Genomic DNA, 17,982 nt, shown 5'->3' on the forward strand with positions numbered 1-17,982 from the left:
CTTTGCTTTTTTTCTTAAAGATTTTATTTATTTATTTATTTGACAGAGGTAGAGCCAGAGAGCACAAGCAGGGAGAGTGGCAGAGGGGGAGGGAAAAGCAGACTCCCCACTGAGCAGGGACCCTGCCTCAGGGCTCAATTCCAGGACTCCAGGATCATGACCTGAGCCAAAGGCAGACACTTAACCGACTGAGCCACCCAGGTGCCCCTCAATGTCTGTTTATTTAAATGAAATGAAAAGCTTATTTTTATTTTCTGGAAGAAATTACACTTCTAGTCTCTGCACTTTCATCTAAGAGAATGTTTTCAGACATCAGCTCTCTAGGTCCTTGTGTTCACAAGGTCATTTCCTCATCTGTGGAAGAGAGTTGGGGCCAAGTGTCCTGAAATGGGCTGGCTGTTGGGGCTGTCTGGAAGCTGTGTTTCTTCCTGAATCCCCTCCCCCCCTTGCTCGTTCTCTCTCTGATTTGCATCTCTTCTCTGATGCTGTGGTTGTAAAGGAATTGGGAAGTGTTCCCAGCTGGGGCTGGTGTGCACCCTCCGGATGGGCTCCATACCACCTCTCATCGCCCTGAACTGAAAAATCCAGAAGGCCACGGAGCCGGCTCTGTTCTTCCTGCTGCCCCCACCCCCTCCCTCTCAGTGGCCTGGGAAAGGGAGCTGCATTACCGATCTTTTCTCTTCTTCCATCCCTGCTGTGATAGAATCTGCCCTGAGTGGTCAGAGCCAGGCCAGCTCTCGGGGCCCATTCTAATGAAAGTAACTGAATGCCAGGCAGCTGAAACCAGCCCTTTGCAAAACAGCAAGGGGAGGGCCGCCCTTGAGGGCAGAGTGTGCCAGCGCTTGTTTGCCCTAGCCTGGTATTAAAGCTGGGCTGGGCCCTGGCAGCCCGGGACGGAGGGGCCCAGGAAGGGGAAGGGGACAGAGAGTAGGTTTATTCGGGGTGAGCTGGGCTGGCTCATTGCAGTTTGCATTCGGTGGCTTCAGGAGTTGGAAAGGCAAACAGTGGTAGATTTGGGTCACGAGGGGGTGGGTGGAGGAAGAGATGGTCAGATTAACCAGGATTCTGATGCCAAGTAGCTCTGGGCTCTGGACTCTGGACTTGGGACCCTTCAGATCATAGCTTTTCTTTCCCTCCGCCCCTCCTCCTTCCCCACTCTGCCCAGAACACAGAGCTATAAAGCTGCCCTTGGGCAGACACCTGTCTCCACTGACCAGGGGGCTCCTTTCCCCAGACTTAGGAGGCCTGTGGCAGAGTTGGAACACAGGCCTGCATCCAAGTACTGACTCTGAATGTCTTTGGGCAGGTTTAATCTTTTTGAGGCTCAGCTTTCTCATCTGCGAAATGGGAAGGGTAGTACATACTTGGTGGCTCCAGATTCTGTGGGGCCTGAAACTTTTACAGTGTGTAAAGTCATCTTTAAAGTAAAAAATCTCAAGGTATCTTATTTCTGCAAGTTCTATGAAACACATGACTATGTGAACACACTGCAGGGCCCCTCCTGAGCACATAAGGTCCTAGAAGTTTAGGCCATCGGTTAATCACACAAAGAGGCATTTCCAAAGGGGATGGTGATGATGTGAGAGAGCTGGGAAATAATTTTTACTTGAGATATGAGGAAAGACCTCTCTTGAGCCATTGAGCAAAAGGAAAGAATTCTTATTATTCTAATTTCTGCACGTCCATCTACAAAGCCGCCTGGCAGAGTGGCATTGCTGACCGACTACCAGGTCCAACAAGAAACCAAACATACGTTGTGTCATTTGGTCCTCTGGACGATACTGAGAAGAGGCAGTGGCGACCAGGGGGGTGGTGGTGGTGGTGGTGGTATGTGCGGCTCCTGTCAATGATATACATGTGTAGGGACACCAAGAGGGCTTTCCAAGTGCAGGAAGCTGACTGCTCTAGGACTCTGATGCCCCCAGGGGTCAAAAACATTTTGGTAGTAGAGGTAGTGTGACCTTTGGGAAGGTCACAGGTCACAGGAGCCTGCAAGGGCATCTCTGCCTGTATCAGCCACGTGGTGTAGTTGAAAGAGCTTTAAGGCAGTCTGGTGAGGTTTGAATCCTGGCTCTCCCATTTAGTATACACGCCCACACACCCCACCCCACCCACCCCCACCCCCACCCCCAGCTGCAGACACCAGCCCCCACCTGGCTCTCTGGTCTACCCACTTGACTCACTCCTTTTTTTTTTTTTTTAACATTTTATTTATTCATTCATAGAGACACAGAATGAGAAAGAGGCAGAGACACAGGCAGAGGGAGAAGCAGGTTCCACGCAGGGAGCCTGACGTGGGACTCGATCCCGGGTCTCCAGGATCAGGCCCTGGACTGAAGGCGGTGCTAAACCGCTGAGCCACCCAGGGCTGCCCAACTTGACTCATTCCTAAAGGGCAAAATGCTGTGTTGCTTGATACCTTGGAGGTCTGGAGGGGCTCCCAGTGAGAGGCACAAGATGCACTCAACCATTAAGACAAACGTCAGAGTTCAGAAAACAAGTAGGAAAGCAGGAGGACCCAAGTATTGGACCCAGAAAACCTAGCGGGGGTATAAGCTTTTCCTTGTGCTTCCAGACAGGCCTGACAGAAGGAGAAATGGTGATACAAAGCTCTTATAATCTAACGGAGGGAATAAATTACATAGCGGAGGGGGCTCGAGTGGGGTAGGATGGGGGCTCGCGGTTTTTTTTTTTTTTGAAGATTTTATTTATTTATTTATTCATAAGAGACACACGGAAGCAGAGACACACGCAGAGGGAGAAGCAAGCTCCATGCTGGGAACCTGATGGGGGGCTCAATCCCAGGACCCCGGGATCATGACCTGAGCCAAAGGCAGACGCCCAATTACTGAGCCGCCCAGATGCCCCTACATTTCTTAAGCATCTACTATGTGCCACCCACTCTGCGAGGTACTTGGAACCTCTTATTATGTGGTCCTCATAACATAACACACTAGTGTGGTAGACAGCCTTTATGTCCATTTCAAAGATGTGAACACCGAGGCTCAGAGAATCAAATGAACTTATGAGGACACATCCCTGAACCTGATAGGAGTTTATGGGGAAAGTTATTACAGAGGAGACAACAGACTATATAGTAGAGTTTCCCATAGACATGTTATATTTAAAATCAATTTTATTGCTTTTAAATTCTCATAGTTCTCTTAGGCCTTGAAGCAATGTGTTGAAAGTATGTCTGCTGCAAAGGGGAGCTTTTGAGAAGTGTGCGGGACTTAATAATAATCTGCCAGAGTACAACAGCGTACAAATATGGAGGTCATGGGAACCCAGCACGTTAGAGACCTTACCCCCATTCAAGCCCCCCAAAAGAGATACTCGTGAGAAAGAGATACTCGTGAGAGAGATTCTCTTACTACCCCCAAGATCACTCAGCTGGCGAGGGGTGGAGCCTGGACTCGAAGTCAGAGAGGAGAGAGATGGCCATGCCCTCGGGCCCAAGCAGACTTTGGTAGGGAGCTGCCAAGCTGCTGGACGAAGTCTGGGGTTGACAGAAACGGCTGGCCGAGCTCTCGGTGCCAGGTGTGACAATGAAAGTCCCCACTTGTTGCTGACAAGCCCCTCACCCAGGGCTGAAGTTGGCAGCGGGCCTAGCAGGCTGGGCCAGGACTTGTGTCCAAAAGCAGGTGGCCCTGCCAGGTGGTGAGGTGCCTTGCCTGGAGCCCACAAATGCCAACTCATGAAGCAGGGAAGAGTTTGTTTACCTGGGGTCGATTCCCCAGACCTTGGCTCACTGCCATGCTGGGCCGGGGACAGGGCAAGTGGAGATATGACATGGTCCATCCTGGAGGTGCTCAGCCTTCTTGAGGAGACAGACCCACAAAGAACCACCGTGCAGTGCCACCTGTTGAATGTGTCAGCCAGCTGAGGTGCCCGGGAACGTGGTGGGAGCGGCTGGTTCTGCCCTGGGGGGGCCGAGCAGGGGCAGGGAGCTAGCAGAGCCAGACTGGGCCTTGAAAGCCGAGTTGTGGTGATCACCATGAGTGCGCCCCACGCTCTCCACCTCCAGTCCTCACGCCCAGCCCGGCACAAACTTCACTGTTGAGGCTCAGCCACACTCTCATTCCACAATCGTATATGTGGGGGGGGGGGGGGACCAGGGATCCAACAGAAAGAAAAGGTCCCGTCCCCTAAAGGACTTCTGTCCTAAGAGGAGAGTTAAGTAATGTTCATGCAGACAGAGAGAAAGTGCTCCAAAGGGAATAACACAGCTTGAAGCAGAAGGATGGGGTGCTCTCAGGAGGCCTGGGGGCCAGCCTGTCGGAAGTTAAGAGACAGAGGCACGTGGGGATGAGGCAAAAAGCAGCATGACAGGGCTTGGCTGTGTGGGAGCTGGCAAGCCAACCCGTGTAGGTGACGGTGACAAAGAGGGAAGGTGTGGCCCAGGAAGGGGCCTGAGGGCACAGGACAGAAGTTTGGGGCTTATCCTGAGTCAAGGCCAGATGAGGGTTGTCAGCTGGGAAGTGACAAGACCTTGGTGTTTTTAAGAGCTCATTGGGGTGTGTGTGTATAAAGACGGCCCCGGAATTGGGGCCACCAGTTAGGTGGCTGTGCATTTGTCCAGAGAAGAGGGGGTGGCAGCTTGGTTGAGGATGGTGACAGGCAGATGGTGAGAAGGTGGACGGGATGGAGCTGCCAGGAATTGCTGATGTGGGGCAGAGGGAAGAGAATCATCGAGGACTGGGCTGAGGTTCTCCCCGGAGCTCCCAGGTACTGTTGGTGCCATTTGCTGGGTAGGCGAAGAGGGGTGCCCCCTCTCCCCCCATGGAGGCTGGGGTGGAGGTGAGAGGAGTACTGAGGGAGGGAGAGAAATGCAGCAGTCCAGTTGTGGACATGTCACTTGAGATGCTACTAGGAGTTTCTGTTGAAGACATGCACACACTGTCGGGTGCGTCCAGACCCCTTCTAGGTTGGCAGCCCTCGTCCTCCCATCTGCCCTGATATTATACACCTTTCCTGGAGGCAGCCTGCACCCCAGACTGGTCCATGTGGGGATACAAGGATTTTGCCATCTTGCTTCTTTGGGGGGCCGTCCTGGCTCCAGAGTGCCTGTGGGATTGGCTGAGGCCTCCTCACATGGCATCTTGGTCCCTCTCTCCCCTCCTGCTCCCCTCACACCCTTGCAGAGCTGGTCCCTAAGACACTCCCAACAAACCTTCTCCGCAGGCAATTGGATACCACAGTTTGGAGGTCAGGTGAGTGGGCCAGGCTGGACATGGACATTTGGGGATCATTGGCGTTTGATGGGATTTAAAGCCACAAGTTAGGGAAACAAGGGGAGAGGGCTGAAGCACAGAGGGTGCAGCATTTGGGGCTGAGGAAGGGCATGGGAGCCAGCAACAGCAACTGAGTCACGACTGGCGAGCCTGGAGGAAGCCAGAAGGGTGGGCGTGCAAGAAGCTGTGCTGGGAAACTGGGTTCAGGGCTGCCTGAGAGTTCAGGTAGGATGAGGAGCCGGGGAGTGCACAGACCTGGTGGAGGAGCCGGGAGGCAGCTCTCTTCTGGTCCCTTCTGTCACACAGCTGCTCCCAGCTGGCACATGGCAGCAGTGTGGTTCAACCAGGCCCAAGGTGAGCCCAAAGCCTGGGCTCTGGGCTTCACTGGGTGCAAAAAGTGCCAGGAAAGACATTCCAGGCAGAAGGAACAGCAAAAGTGTCTAGGGTTGGTATGTTCCTCAGGTGATAAGGAGTAGTAACGATGCAAATGTGTTCTGAGCTGTTGCTGTGCCGATCCTCCTCAGGCACTGTTTCATTTATCACCCACTCCATGAGCCTCTAACGCAGACATGACTGACCCTCATTTCCCCCCCGATTCTGTATTTGCAAAGTTGCCCACTTGCTACAGTTTATTTGTAATCCCCCAATGGACACAGCAGTGTCTTTGTGACCATTTGCACGCGTACTCAGAGTGATGAAAATGTGGGTTGGCCACGCTCGGGTCGAAGAAGACATTGCCTTCTCATTTCAGCTCAGACTGTAAACAAGCTTCCTTGTAGCAGTCTTTATAGTGCCCTGTTTTGTATTTGGGGGAGAGGTTTTTTTTTTTTTTGGGTTGGTGATTACACTATTTAAAATGACCCCCACATGTGATCACATGCTGTTCGTTGTTCCCAAAGGCAAGAAAGCGGCCCTGTGCCTTTTGGAGAAAACACAGCGTTAGATGAGCTTTGTTCAGCATGCAGGACAATCCTGTCCTCCACAAGTTCATTGTTAATCAACGGCATATTTTAAAATAACGCGACTTTAAAGAAACCTGCATAAAACAAGCCTGTGCATGGCTTGGTGGATGGAATTGTCACAATCAGAGGTTCTCGGGAACTTGACCCCTGGGAGCAGCGGCTCAGCATTCACGGATTCAGCGTTCACAGGGCTACCTGCAAGTAGCGAGAATGCAAGCTGGGGAGCATGAGAAGCAAAGCTGGGGCTTGAACCTGGGTTGGCCACGCACCAGTGCACTTCAGTCTCATGAATGTAGCCTTGTGGTCTGGTGGGGATGGCAGGGGGCCTGGCCTGGAAGAAAGGTTTCTTTTTTAGGGCACCCTGGGAGCAGCCTCTCCCTCCCTTTCGTTGGCCTCCTCTGGGCCCAGCCTTCTCCAGTGTCTACCTGAACACAGCCCCTCCGCCTTCCCCGGGCTGTGGCCACAAGCTTTCGCAGGGTTGTGGTTTTCCTCTGAGTGAGAGGAACACACTGGCTCAGTGTCCTGGGGCCAGGCGTCTTTGGTTTCCCTCTGCCGAGCCCAGCCCTGCAAGGGGAGCCACAAGGGAGGTGTGTGTGCCCGAGCCCGGCTCCAGTCGTTCCGTCTGCTGCTGCGGCTGCTGTTTATTCCGGGCCCGCGCGGCCCATCCTGGGCAGGTCCAAGCGAGCTGCTGGCCCCGGGCCCTCCAGGAACCACCCCCAGGACGGGGCTGCCCACGCCCTCCCTTCTCATAGCGGGGAACCCACAGCCCTGCTTCTGTCATTTATGGGGCGGCTTGTTTTTTTGTGGGTTTTGGGTGGTTTTCATTCTAGCATCACCAAGATAATTTAGGAGATGATGGGGCTTGGAGGGGCGGGGGACTGTGTTTGTTTTTAATGTGGAATTACAAGCCCTACAGTGTTTGCCTTCCTGACCTGAAGAAAGAGGTGAAGTCGTCTTCATCCTCTGCCATCCTTGTCTAAGGGTTATTCTCCACCCAGGAGCAGGTCTGATTTCCTGAGATCAAGTACCGCCTGGCTGGAGGGTCCCTTGTGTGGGGGCCCGATGGCAGTCTGGGAGGAGGGAGGCAGAGCGCCCATGGGACGGTGAGGAGGGGCAGTGACCATGGTGGGGGCGCCCAGAGGGCCTCACGGGCCGCACCCTGCTGGGGAGCAGCTGAAGGTGGGGTGACCCAGCAGGGAATGTGGGGCTGTGGGGCCAAGGATGGAGCCTGAGCTGGACTTGAGAAGAGCTGGGTGTGGGACCATGTCCCCCCACCTCCCCCGACACCCCGAGCACTGTCTGGAGGCTGTCAGGACAGCCTGGGCAGCCTCTGGACCCCAGCATCTCAAGGGTAGGGCGTGTCTGGTGAGCTCACGCACCAGCACGCACATGTGTGCACACATGCCAAAGGCTGGAAGGGCAGCCCGCCGAGCACACGGCCTTCGGCGCCCATCGTGGCAGAGAGCAGAGCTGCGCTCTGGGGTCACAGAGGCCTGGACAGGCGGCCAGTAGCTCCAGGCGGGATTGCACCTTGTTCTTCTATCTCCAGGTGGCCGGCACGGTGCCTGGCCTGCAGCTTCTGCTCCGTACGTGCTGTTTGAGTAAATGAATAAACTAGCGAGTGAATGAATGGTTTCGGCCCCACTCTGGTTACTTCAGGAAGTTACCCTAGAGACCCGTGCCTCCCTTTCTTCATAGCGTCATGGTTAGGTGCACGGTCTCTGGAGCCAGCTGCCTGGGCTGGAATCCTGGCTTTTCACTTACTAGGTTTATGTCCTTGAGTCACTTCCTGGAGCCTCAGTTTCCCTGTCTATGACCTGGGGATAGTACTTGCCTCCTAGGGTTGCTGTGAGGATTGAATGAGTTAATATCATGTGAAGCACATGGAACAGAGCCTGGCACATAGTAAGTGCTATGTAGGCGTTTGCTATTAATAAAATGAAGATAGTAACATCTAGTTATTCTGTGCGGGTGTGCGCTGGGAGCCTGGTACATTGTTTTTCCAAGTGTATGCTTTGCAATGCGGAGTCCCTGGTGTTGGTAGGTGTAAAATGACAAGGGGTCTGTCCAAAGCTGGAGAGCCTGAAGGTTACAACAGAGCTGGGCAGGTTTCTCTAGTGCCAACAGGCTCTGTGACATCTCTGAGGAGGAGTGAAGAATGTCGCTGGTCCATTTGACCACAGAGCACTTTCTTGCTGTCAGGGTGGGGTAGAGACTCCACAAAACACATTTTTTGGAAGCAACAAATACCTCATCCCTCTGTCTCCCCAGAAGCCCTGGCCCATCCATCCTGCTCCTGCTCCTGTCATTTAGCAGCACCCTGGGGAAATGCCAGGGTGTCTTTCCCTGGGTTGGGAACTGGGGCAGGAAGCAGTGGCCAAGTCAGCAGCAGAAGGGTGCCCAGCCCTCCACCCTAATACACTCAGCGGGCCAGGCAGGCATCCCACCCTCATGGGCAGGCCACTCCCCAGGGGGTATCGCAGAGGTGCATGTTGGTGAATGGCAGAGGCCTGGTGTGGGCTGCAACTCATTAAAAGAATGTCCACCTGGGACGCCTGGGTGGCTCAGGGGTTGAGCGTCTGCTTTTGGCTCAGGGCGTGATCCCAGGGTCCCAGGATCGAGTCCCACATCGGGCTCCCTGCGTGGAGCCTGCTTCTCCCTCTGCCTGTGTCTCTGCCTCTCTCTCTCTGTGTCTCCCATGAATAGATAGATAAAATCTTTAAAAATAAAAATAAAATATAATAATGTCCAGCTGGATAGTGTACACCTCCCCAACGATGATGAAGGGAGGTGTGAGGCCCTTACTTGCTCACAGACTTTCGTCATCCTGATTAATTAATTTCTGCTGCCTTCCAGACGAGTCTAGTTGCTGTCATTAAGCTGGCTGCACAGTGAGAGAGGCGGCAGGGAGATCTGGACATGGGCCAGCAGATCTGAGTGCCAGTCCTGGCTCTGCCACTCTGGCCATGTCACTCAACCCTCCTGAGCCTCGGGTTTCCTCATCTGTTATATGGGTGCAGTAACATCTATCCACAGACAGTCAGACTAAGATAAATGAGAAGAAATGAAGTGACTGGTATACAATAGACCTTCAATAATTGGTAGCCGCTCTGGTCATAAGCTGTAGGGAAATGATCTCTCTTTGTTTTCAGGGCTTGCGTGAGGGAGAGGGATGTCTCCTCAGAGCTTAGATCGGATACGTTCTGGGAAGAGGGCAACTGGATCTTGATGATGGCCTTTCTTATTTCTTTGTTTCTCTCCTTTTAAATGCCCATCTCAGGAACATCAGAAAATATTCCTGCGAATTTGTGACTAATCAGGCCATCAGCTCTCTGCCGTTTATGTGTGAGTGATCCTTACTCCCACTCAGGGCCTCCAACATACCTCAAGTGCCTCCTATGTGCCAGATTTGTTAGCAGCTGGAGTCCAAAGACACTAGGGATGTGGACCCTGCTCTCAGGAATTAGTGTGGTGGGGGGTCTGATAGGAGGCCACTCCCAACAACACAGTGTGTCCCTCACGGTTGTGTTTGAGAGATGGAGATCATGAAGCCAAGGAGTAATTTATTCTCACTGGAAGAGATAGAGAAGGTGTCACTTGGCAGGTCACACCTGATTAGGGTTTTGAAGGATAAATAGGAGTTTGTCAAGGCAAGGTACTAAAACATCATCCCCAATCTCTTCCCAGACACCCCCCTTTCTAAGGTCAGTGTGGATCCTCTGCCATTAACAAGCTTTGAGACTATGGGCAAGTCATGTTGCCTCTCAAGGCCTGTTTCCTGGATCTCTACCAGCTTTACTGCATTGTGATTTTGTGTCTATAGAGGCTTAGATGATGAGAATTTCTAAAAAGTCCTCATATTTGCAGAACACTTTCCAGAAGTCTTTGACATTTTCTTTTTCTCCAAGTTTTGGCATCAATTTTTTAAATGAAATTTATATATTAGAGAAGCCATGATCACATCTTAATTTCTCAAATATTTATATGAGTAATTTTTGTGTTGTGATACTTCTTTTCTTGTTTGACCTTTTTTTTTAAAAAAAAGATTCTATTTATTTATTTGAGAGAAAGAGACAACATGAGTGAGAGGAAGGGGCAGAGGGAGAAGGAGAAGCAGATTCCCCACTAAGCACAGAACTCTCTGTGGGGCTCCACCCCAGGACCCTGAGATCATGACCTGAGCCAAAGGCAGATGCCTAACTGACTGAGCCACCCAGGCACTCCTTGACCTCTATTAATGCAGATCCCAGTCTTACAAAGTTGGTCACACTCTCCCCATTCGACTGAAGAGGAAACGGAGACTTGGCAAGGTGAATTGACGTCCCCTTTGCCAGAAAGTGGCAGAGCCAGGCCTTAACTCTAGGTCTTCTGGAAGTCTTCTAAAACTTAGTTTAGTGTTCCCTCCAGTTCCATGGACCTCTCAGACACCCCACAAGCCTAATATCCATCTTGTCGGCTGCTCATAAACAATACCTGGTGGATCCCTTGCCTTGGGCGGGCCCTGAGTCAGGTGTTGTTGCTCGCACAAGTTGGAGTCAGGAGCACTGGGTGCAGAGGATGCCAGGTGCTGCCCTGAAGACATTGCTTCAGGGAAAGAGCTGGGCAGAAGGCCCCTCGAGGAACAGGAGGGAGGACCTCAAGGATTGCCAAGCGAAAGTTCTTTTAGCCAGAGAGCAGGAGGAAGTCGGGGCAGTGAACAGGGGTGCAGCTACGTTTTCCTGAAACAAAGCCTGGTGCCTAAACCCAGGATGAAAGCAAACCCCAATCCCCAAGGTCTCTCTGATCTCTTACCCTGCTTTGGCTTTCTTCATAGCCCGGGCCATATGTATCGTTGATTCATTTATTTGTTGTCTGCCCCAGGGGAATGTGAGCTCCAGGAGAACTGAGGCTTTCTTATTCATAGCTGTATCTCCAAGACCTGGAACAGAGTCTGGCACAGAGAGATCGTCACTGAATATTTGTGGATGGATGGGTGGATGGATGGGTGGGTGGATAGATGGATGAACAAGTGATGCCTTCACCTGTGGCGGCCCTGGCTCCCACCGTGGTCAGCCCTGCCTTTCGCAAAGGAGTTGCTAAACTTGCTTATCTCAGAAATACCTGGGATCTTTAAACACTGCCTACACCTGGCTCCCACCCTAGGTATTTGGATTCAATTGTGACCTAGGCTTTGACCTTTTGTACGTTCTCCAAGTGAGTTGAGTGTGCATTTTGGGAACTACTGCTTTACCACCAACTTGTAAAAGCCAGAGCCACAGGTACCTGGGCCAGGAGGAGGCAAGGAGTGTAGAGGAGGCATCTATAGGAAAGGAGAGTTATTTGCGCTCTTGAGTTTGCAGCCACCTGATGTTACCAATGGTGAAAGAAGGGGAAGTTTTTCCTCCTTGCCCTCACCCAATCCAAGTCAAAGACAACCTGGTCTGACTTCCTCCTCCCCTGCCATCTCCTCCTCCTAGATGGTCAAATGAGTCAGAGGAAACGCGGGTTTTCTCACCATTTTCCCCTCCTGTTGGGTTTGCATGAGTAAGAAAACCCATTGTTCACATGTACACAGGTTGACAAAAATAGAGCTTGGCCTCTCTGCACACTGGGCTGGGGCAAGTCAGTAAGACCCAGTCCCACCCCGTCTGCAAAGTATCCAGCTAGACGTTATACGGAAAAACAGGCCTGGGGCCAAAGTCTGCAGGTGTCTTGGCCAAAGGACAGTCACCAACATCCATCTGTTTGCCAATGGAAAGGGGCTCCCATGTCCAAGACACATGCCTGGCTCCAGGATCTGCTCCTGGGCTAGCCCCAGGTTGTAGATTGGGAAGGGACCTTAGCGATGCACTGTCTAAACCACATCTTCTGGTCCCGGTGGCCCCTGGCCAGGCCCCTGCTGGAGTGAAGGGGCTTTGGGATTCAGGGCTTGCTCCTGTTGTTTCTAGATGACAGATGAGGGACAACTTTCCTTTGGGGTTGAGAGGCCTCTGCAATGCCAGGGTTTTGCCTGCTTCCTTAGTACCCACTTCTCTTTCCAAAGCCATTGCTTCTGACATCAAAGGTTGAATCTGTTCCCTGGAGTGGAAGCTGAGACTTAAAGGTGGGGCTGATGCTCTCTGATCCTATCAACGGCCATCTGAAAAGGAGGCGAGGGAAGACAGGTGTCTGTGGCAGAGTCTGAGCCGGCTACATGGAGGGCTTTACCACACCAAGAACAGTAGCTGGTGCAGCTGTTTGGGCAGCAGTAAAGTCCAGTGTGTGTGATGCTGACAGTTGTGGTTGGTGACTGATGACCATCTGATCACTAGACAGAGTTCTGAGAGCCAGCCCTAATCCCGGCTCTGCCGATGAGTGTGCCATGGTGAGAAGAGAAGCCATCTTCCGCCTCTGGGCTTGTTTCCCTATATGGGTAATGAGTGATTTTATTAGACTAGTGATTTGGAACTTTAAAGCCTTGTTTACATGAGATCTTATGTGGAAGTCTATATGTAAAGTGGATGGAAGTGGGGCCATTCTGGCTCACCTGGAGCACCCCTCCTTCTACAGGATCTCCGAAGAAACCTGCAGGTTCCAAGGAAGTGAATTTAGGAACCACTGGACCTAATGCTCAAATGCTTTTTTTCCAGCTGTGGTATCATTTGTGTAACTATTTCCATGTTCGTTCATTTGGCTAATGTCGATTGGCATCAGTTGCTTGGCTAATGTCAACACTGGGTAACGTTCAGGGAGCTCTTTTCCTATTGTAATTATGTCATATATATTTGGTGGGTCTTCTCTGTGGCCCCAAATATGTATAAAATGTTGCCCCTGTACACCATCTGATGTTGGGCTAACTCCTGCCTGGTGACAGCAAAAGTAGACAAAGGTAGCTAGATAGCTGTGATACAGAGAGAATTTACTAGACTCTCTTCCCTCACCTGGCTCACCCAGATGAACACGTGTTTTCCACCCCCATCAGTTTCTGGAGGCTAGTAACTCCTGCTTGTCAACATTCTATCTGCTTCTGTCTGGCTTTGGTATTCAACATCCTGGGAGTACTCTCATATCAATAATGGCAGAAGAAGTTTCATGACATAAAAAGAATTAATCAGAATGACTTGTCCTCTGAAAATTATTCTTGAGTACATTCTCTGGAAGACAGTTTCTGTTTTTAATGAGACTGTTCTTCTGAAACAGCAAGTCAGACCCCTTAAGAGACTCACAGCACCGGGTGAGCGCTATGAGGGCATCAGCGGCCCATTGCCCCCCATCCCCTGCTGTCATCGCCCTTAGTAAAGCATCCCAGCCAGAGCAGGAGCAGGCAGCCAGGAACACCACTCATATGGTACCTCCATGTGTGGTTTGGACAAATCCTAGCCTTCTCTGAGCCTCCATCTTCCCATCCATAAAATGGGGGAAGAGCACATTAGATGTTTATCCAGAGAGCCTTCCTAGCTTAAAATGGCTTGATTCTTTAACATCTAAAACACAACTATGCCAAGGAACCAGGGTAGCTAATGCAAGATCCTTCTTCTTGTCTCCAGTCCCATAGGTGGGGTTGTGCTCAGAGGCAGGACTATATTTCCCTACTAATTCTCTCCAGCCCAGCTGCCATTTGAACAAAAAACACTGAATCCTGGGCTGGAGCTCTCAGTTCTACATCCTATTTTAGAAGACAGTGAGCCTTCCTCCCCAACCCCAAATTGTCACTGCTTCCCTGAACCCTGTGGAAGATGTAGGGTCTTTCCCAAAAGTCAGGGTTCTTGGGGCGCCTGGGTGGCTCAGTTGAGTGGGCATCTGACTCTTGATTTCAACTCAGGTCGTGATCTCAAGATTTTGAGATTGAGCCCCACATTGGGCTCCGTGCTGCCTGGGATTCTCTCTCCCCCTCCCTCTGCTCCTCCCCTACCACTAAAAAAATTGTCAGCGTTCCGAATCTTTCCACAGGCTGCTTCAGGTTCTAATCCTCGCCTCAGTTCTCCCCAGCCTCTTGTCATATAATTGGAAGTGGCTGCTGTTCATTGAACACGTGTTATGTGCCAGACCTGTTCTTGAGTCTTATAAGCATGGGTCCTGATTATTTGGAGCCTCACAATAATCCTGAAATACATACTATTATTATCTCCAATTTGCAGATGAGGAAACTGAGACACCGGAAATTAAACTTGCCTAGACTTATCCAACTGACCTTTTACAAGGTGGTAATGCCAAGATAGGACGCATGGCTCTGGCCCTGCAACTCATATACTGAATCACTGCATCAGACTGGGGCTCCCTCATGCTGCTGGTAATAACGAAAAGCTACTGTTTATTGAGTGCCTCCAGCACAGAAGACATTGACCTAGATGCGTATTTTATCATTTCTCTCAAACCTCACAAATGGAAGAGGAAAGATCTTGTCGTTCCATAGAACGTTCCACAGAGGTGACACTCAGAATTAGTGAATGGCTTTGCCGTGGTAAGCTGTACAATGAGGCAGGCTTCAGACTCAGAAGTGTTCAGTGCTCACATCTTGTGACCCTCCTCTCTGTCACACCGCTTTTCGGGACAAATACCCGCAAATCCTGCTCTTTCCACCACACCTTTGGGAAAAATAGAGGGACCTCTAGCACCACTCCCTCCACAGAGCTCTTGAAAATGGTGATCAGGTTACCCTTAACGAGGACGGGGTGTGTGGGGGTGCTTGACAAGGCCTGCTTTTCTTCACTGACTTTTACCAGAACAAAGCTAGGACTTAGAAAAGTGGCGATCACCTGAGGCTTCTGCTTCCGTTGCCAGTTGTGGGTGGTCCTCTCACGTTCCCCATAGCCCTTAGGAGCAACATGAGACTCAGAGGGGAAGAGGGGAAATGGAGACAGAACCCCCTGGATTCAGCTACACCCTAAAACCTCACAGGAAGCGGCCAAGCCAAGGTCTCAGGGTGGAGCTACAAAGGCAGAGCAGGCCCAGGGCGCGTGCACCACGCCTTTGACAACTGCCTGGAATTAAGTGTACCCTCTGCCAGGGTGCACAATTCATGAGGTAGATTGTACCATTCCCATTTTACAGATGAGGACACTGAGTCTCAGAAGGCTTACATAACTCGTCCTAGGACTCAGAGTTAGCAAGGATTCAAACCCAAGTCTGTGTGATTCCGAAGCCAGTGTTCTTTATGATACACCACATTGCTTCTGCGTGTTAGGGACCGTGGGAGTGGACACAAACAAGGGTGAGAAATAGACTGTGCCCCCCCCCCCCCCATAGCTCTCTGAACTGCAAGGCATAAGCAGGGGGGCGAGGCCCAGCGGTGGTGGAGTTTCCACCTCACCCCCATTGCTCTAGCCTCCCCTGGCACAAAGCCTTTGCCAGGAGGCCCTCCTCTACCTAATGCCATCCTTTTTGGGGGGAACCCTGTAGATCTGAGAGCCTCAGTGAGATGCTTTGCCTCAGAGACAGGCCCCCGGTAGAGAGAGAGGCAGCTGGCAATGTATTTGCAGGAGAGATATGGGAGAGGAGGACGTTGAGCGCAAAGAGCCAGAGCGAAGGTGGCAGAAAAGTTGAAAAACCGTGTGTGTGCTTGTGTGTCTGTGTGTGTGTTGGTGCAAAGCGCCCAGCTCCCCAGAGGCCCTGCCTACGCTCAAGTGCCACCTTGTTGGTCAGTGAGGACTCAGGGAAGGCAAAGCGGCGTTCACGTTGGCCTTAGACAATTCGAAGATCAATCCCTCAGCCCCCATCCCCAGGTGCACGATGCAACATTGAATCAAAAGGAAACATCCGCATGATTTGTTGCTTCCCATGTTGGCCTTGAATCCAGGGCATCGAGAAGCGTTATTGGGAAGGGGAGGGGATACTTTCTACTTACATTACATTTACTAGGATTCAACACAGGGGTCCTTTCTTTCTTTATGTTTTTAGTTCTTGTTGCCACTTGGTTCTTTGTATTCCTGCGCTGGTTATAGACACAACTTTTGACTTAGGACGAAAAGATTGGGAAAGTTGTGGGTGGGATCCGGGATGAGAATTGATGGACCCGCCACACTCAGGCTGCTGGCGGTGGTGATGCGGGTGGGCGCGGGGGCTGCGGGCCTGGCAGGTCTTCCTTCGGGTCCGCAAGCGCTGGCGGGAATCTCGCAGGCGGGGCACGGCCAGCGGCGAAAGGAGCCTGGAGCGGGCAGGCGGCGAGCTCACAGAACCGGGGGCTTCTGGAATCCGGGCCCGGGCCGCGCAAACCCGGGCGACGGTCACCCCGCGGCGCGGCGCGGGCGCGGGCTCGGGCGGGCCCAGGCGAGCCCCACCTCCCGGGGCGCCCCTCGGGTGGGTAGCGCGGGCCCGCCCCCGGCCGCGCCGCCATTGGGCCGCGCCGCCGCCGCCACCTGCCCCTACCTTGGGGGCGGGGCTACCTGGGCCCCGCCCCCCGAGGCTCGGGTTCCCAGGCCCGGCTCCCTCCCGGCCCCGCCCCCGGCGCGAGGCCCCGCCCCCTCGATCCCGGAGCCGGGGCGCCTCGTGATGTCACGGCAGCTTTGATACAAAGAGCCCTTCGGCCCACGCGGGTCTCCCGGCAACGGGCGCGGGTGGGGGCGGGGCCGGCGCCTTCCACCGGTGCCGAGAGCAGCGAGCGGCCGCGGCGCGGCGGGGATCGGCTCTGCGCCCGCCTGCCCGCCGCGCCCCTGCCCGCCCCCCGCCCGCCCGCCGCGCCCCTCCGCGGCGCGCCCGCTCCCGCCCGACCTGGGATGCGCACCCCGCCCGCCCCCGGAGGCCAGGTAAGCGGCCACCGAGCGGCTCGGGCTCCCCGGGCTCCCCGGGCTCCGGCGACGCGCACCTGGCCGGGCCCGCGGCCCCGGGGCCAGGGAAGTTGCCAGAGCGCGGAACTTCACCCGCAGCCCGGCCGCCAGCTCCCGCCCCGGCAGGGGCCGCCTTCTCGGCCCTGGCCTGGGAGGTCGGGTTGCCCTCGCCCTCGCCCTCGCGCTCGCCCTCGCGCTCGCCCTCTGGGCCCCGGCAGGGAAGCGTCCGTCCCCGCTGCCCCCTCCGGGCCCTCCGCCGGCTCCCAGGTGCGGGGGTGCACAGGGCTAGCCCGGGGCTCCGGGAGACGGCGGCCGCTTCCCCGGCGCGGTTTCCCAGAGTCTTTAGGGGGATCTGGGGGTGGGCTGGGCAGGGGGCTGGTCCGCCAGGACGCCTTCCTCGCCCCCCCCCCGCCCCCCCGGCGCTCCTGCGTCCCGGGCTCCGGCACCCGCGTCGCCCAGCTGCCTGCGCTGGCTCCGCCGGGCCCTGGAGGGGGCTGTGCGCGGGCGAAGTTTTCCGTAGCGCTGGCGGCTGCGCCGAGCCTGTTCCCGGGTTCCCTCGCCCCCCTGAGGGGCTTTGCGGGGCGAGCAGGGCAGCCGGCCTCGTTCGAGCCCTGGGGACAGGGCCCGGCCCCTTCCCGGCCCGGACGTCGCCCAGGCCGAGGCGTTGGGACTGCCAGCTCTTTGCCCTCCAGCGCAGAGCCTGCGGGCCGTCCTGCGAGTCGCTGCTGTCGCCACGGCCGCTTCTCCGCGGGCGGCTGGCGTCCCTGAGGTCTCGGTGGAGCAGCCTCGGGAGAACCGACCGTGCCTGTGCTAGGGGAACCGGGTCTGGACTTGGCCCGGCCCGTTGTGCCTTCTCACCCGTGCACACCCTCCAGGGGACCTCTTTCGCCATCGAGCCCACTCCGCCCCTCTGCTTTCCCACAGATCACTCTCCCTGAGAGACAGGCCGCGTTCCTTGCCTTCTTGACAGGCCACCTCCTTGTCAAAGGACTGTGCGGGGGCTGGATTCCTGGACCCAGCCTACCCTTTGTGCCTTGGCAAACCTCTGGGCTGGTTTCTGATGGT

General features: G+C 54.0%; 1 protein-coding gene and 1 long non-coding RNA gene across 3 annotated transcripts in view; one reads left to right on the forward strand and one right to left on the reverse strand.

Moving 5' to 3' along the window:
* RAB11FIP4 (RAB11 family interacting protein 4) overlaps positions 1-17,982 on the forward strand; it is a 117,125-nt gene that overhangs the window by 61,875 nt on the left and 37,268 nt on the right. Inside the window, exon 1 of one of the 2 annotated variants that reach the window (XM_077852093.1) lies at positions 16,755-16,896. The exons of the other annotated variant lie outside the window; for it this stretch is intronic. Coding sequence (XP_077708219.1) covers positions 16,867-16,896 — 30 coding nt within the window. The 5' untranslated portion in view covers positions 16,755-16,866. Of the gene's footprint in view, positions 1-16,754; positions 16,897-17,982 lie in introns of those variants that run through there. 2 annotated transcript variants of the gene reach the window in all.
* Positions 10,432-16,364, reverse strand: LOC144286072 (uncharacterized). The gene is made up of 3 exons (XR_013354168.1): positions 15,999-16,364; positions 12,205-12,579; positions 10,432-11,126 (listed from the first exon to the last, which is right to left on the reverse strand). It is a non-coding gene; the product is annotated as an uncharacterized LOC144286072 (long non-coding RNA).

Source organism: Canis aureus, chromosome 16 (assembly GCF_053574225.1).
Source record: "Canis aureus isolate CA01 chromosome 16, VMU_Caureus_v.1.0, whole genome shotgun sequence".
Lineage (NCBI taxonomy): Eukaryota > Metazoa > Chordata > Mammalia > Carnivora > Canidae > Canis > Canis aureus.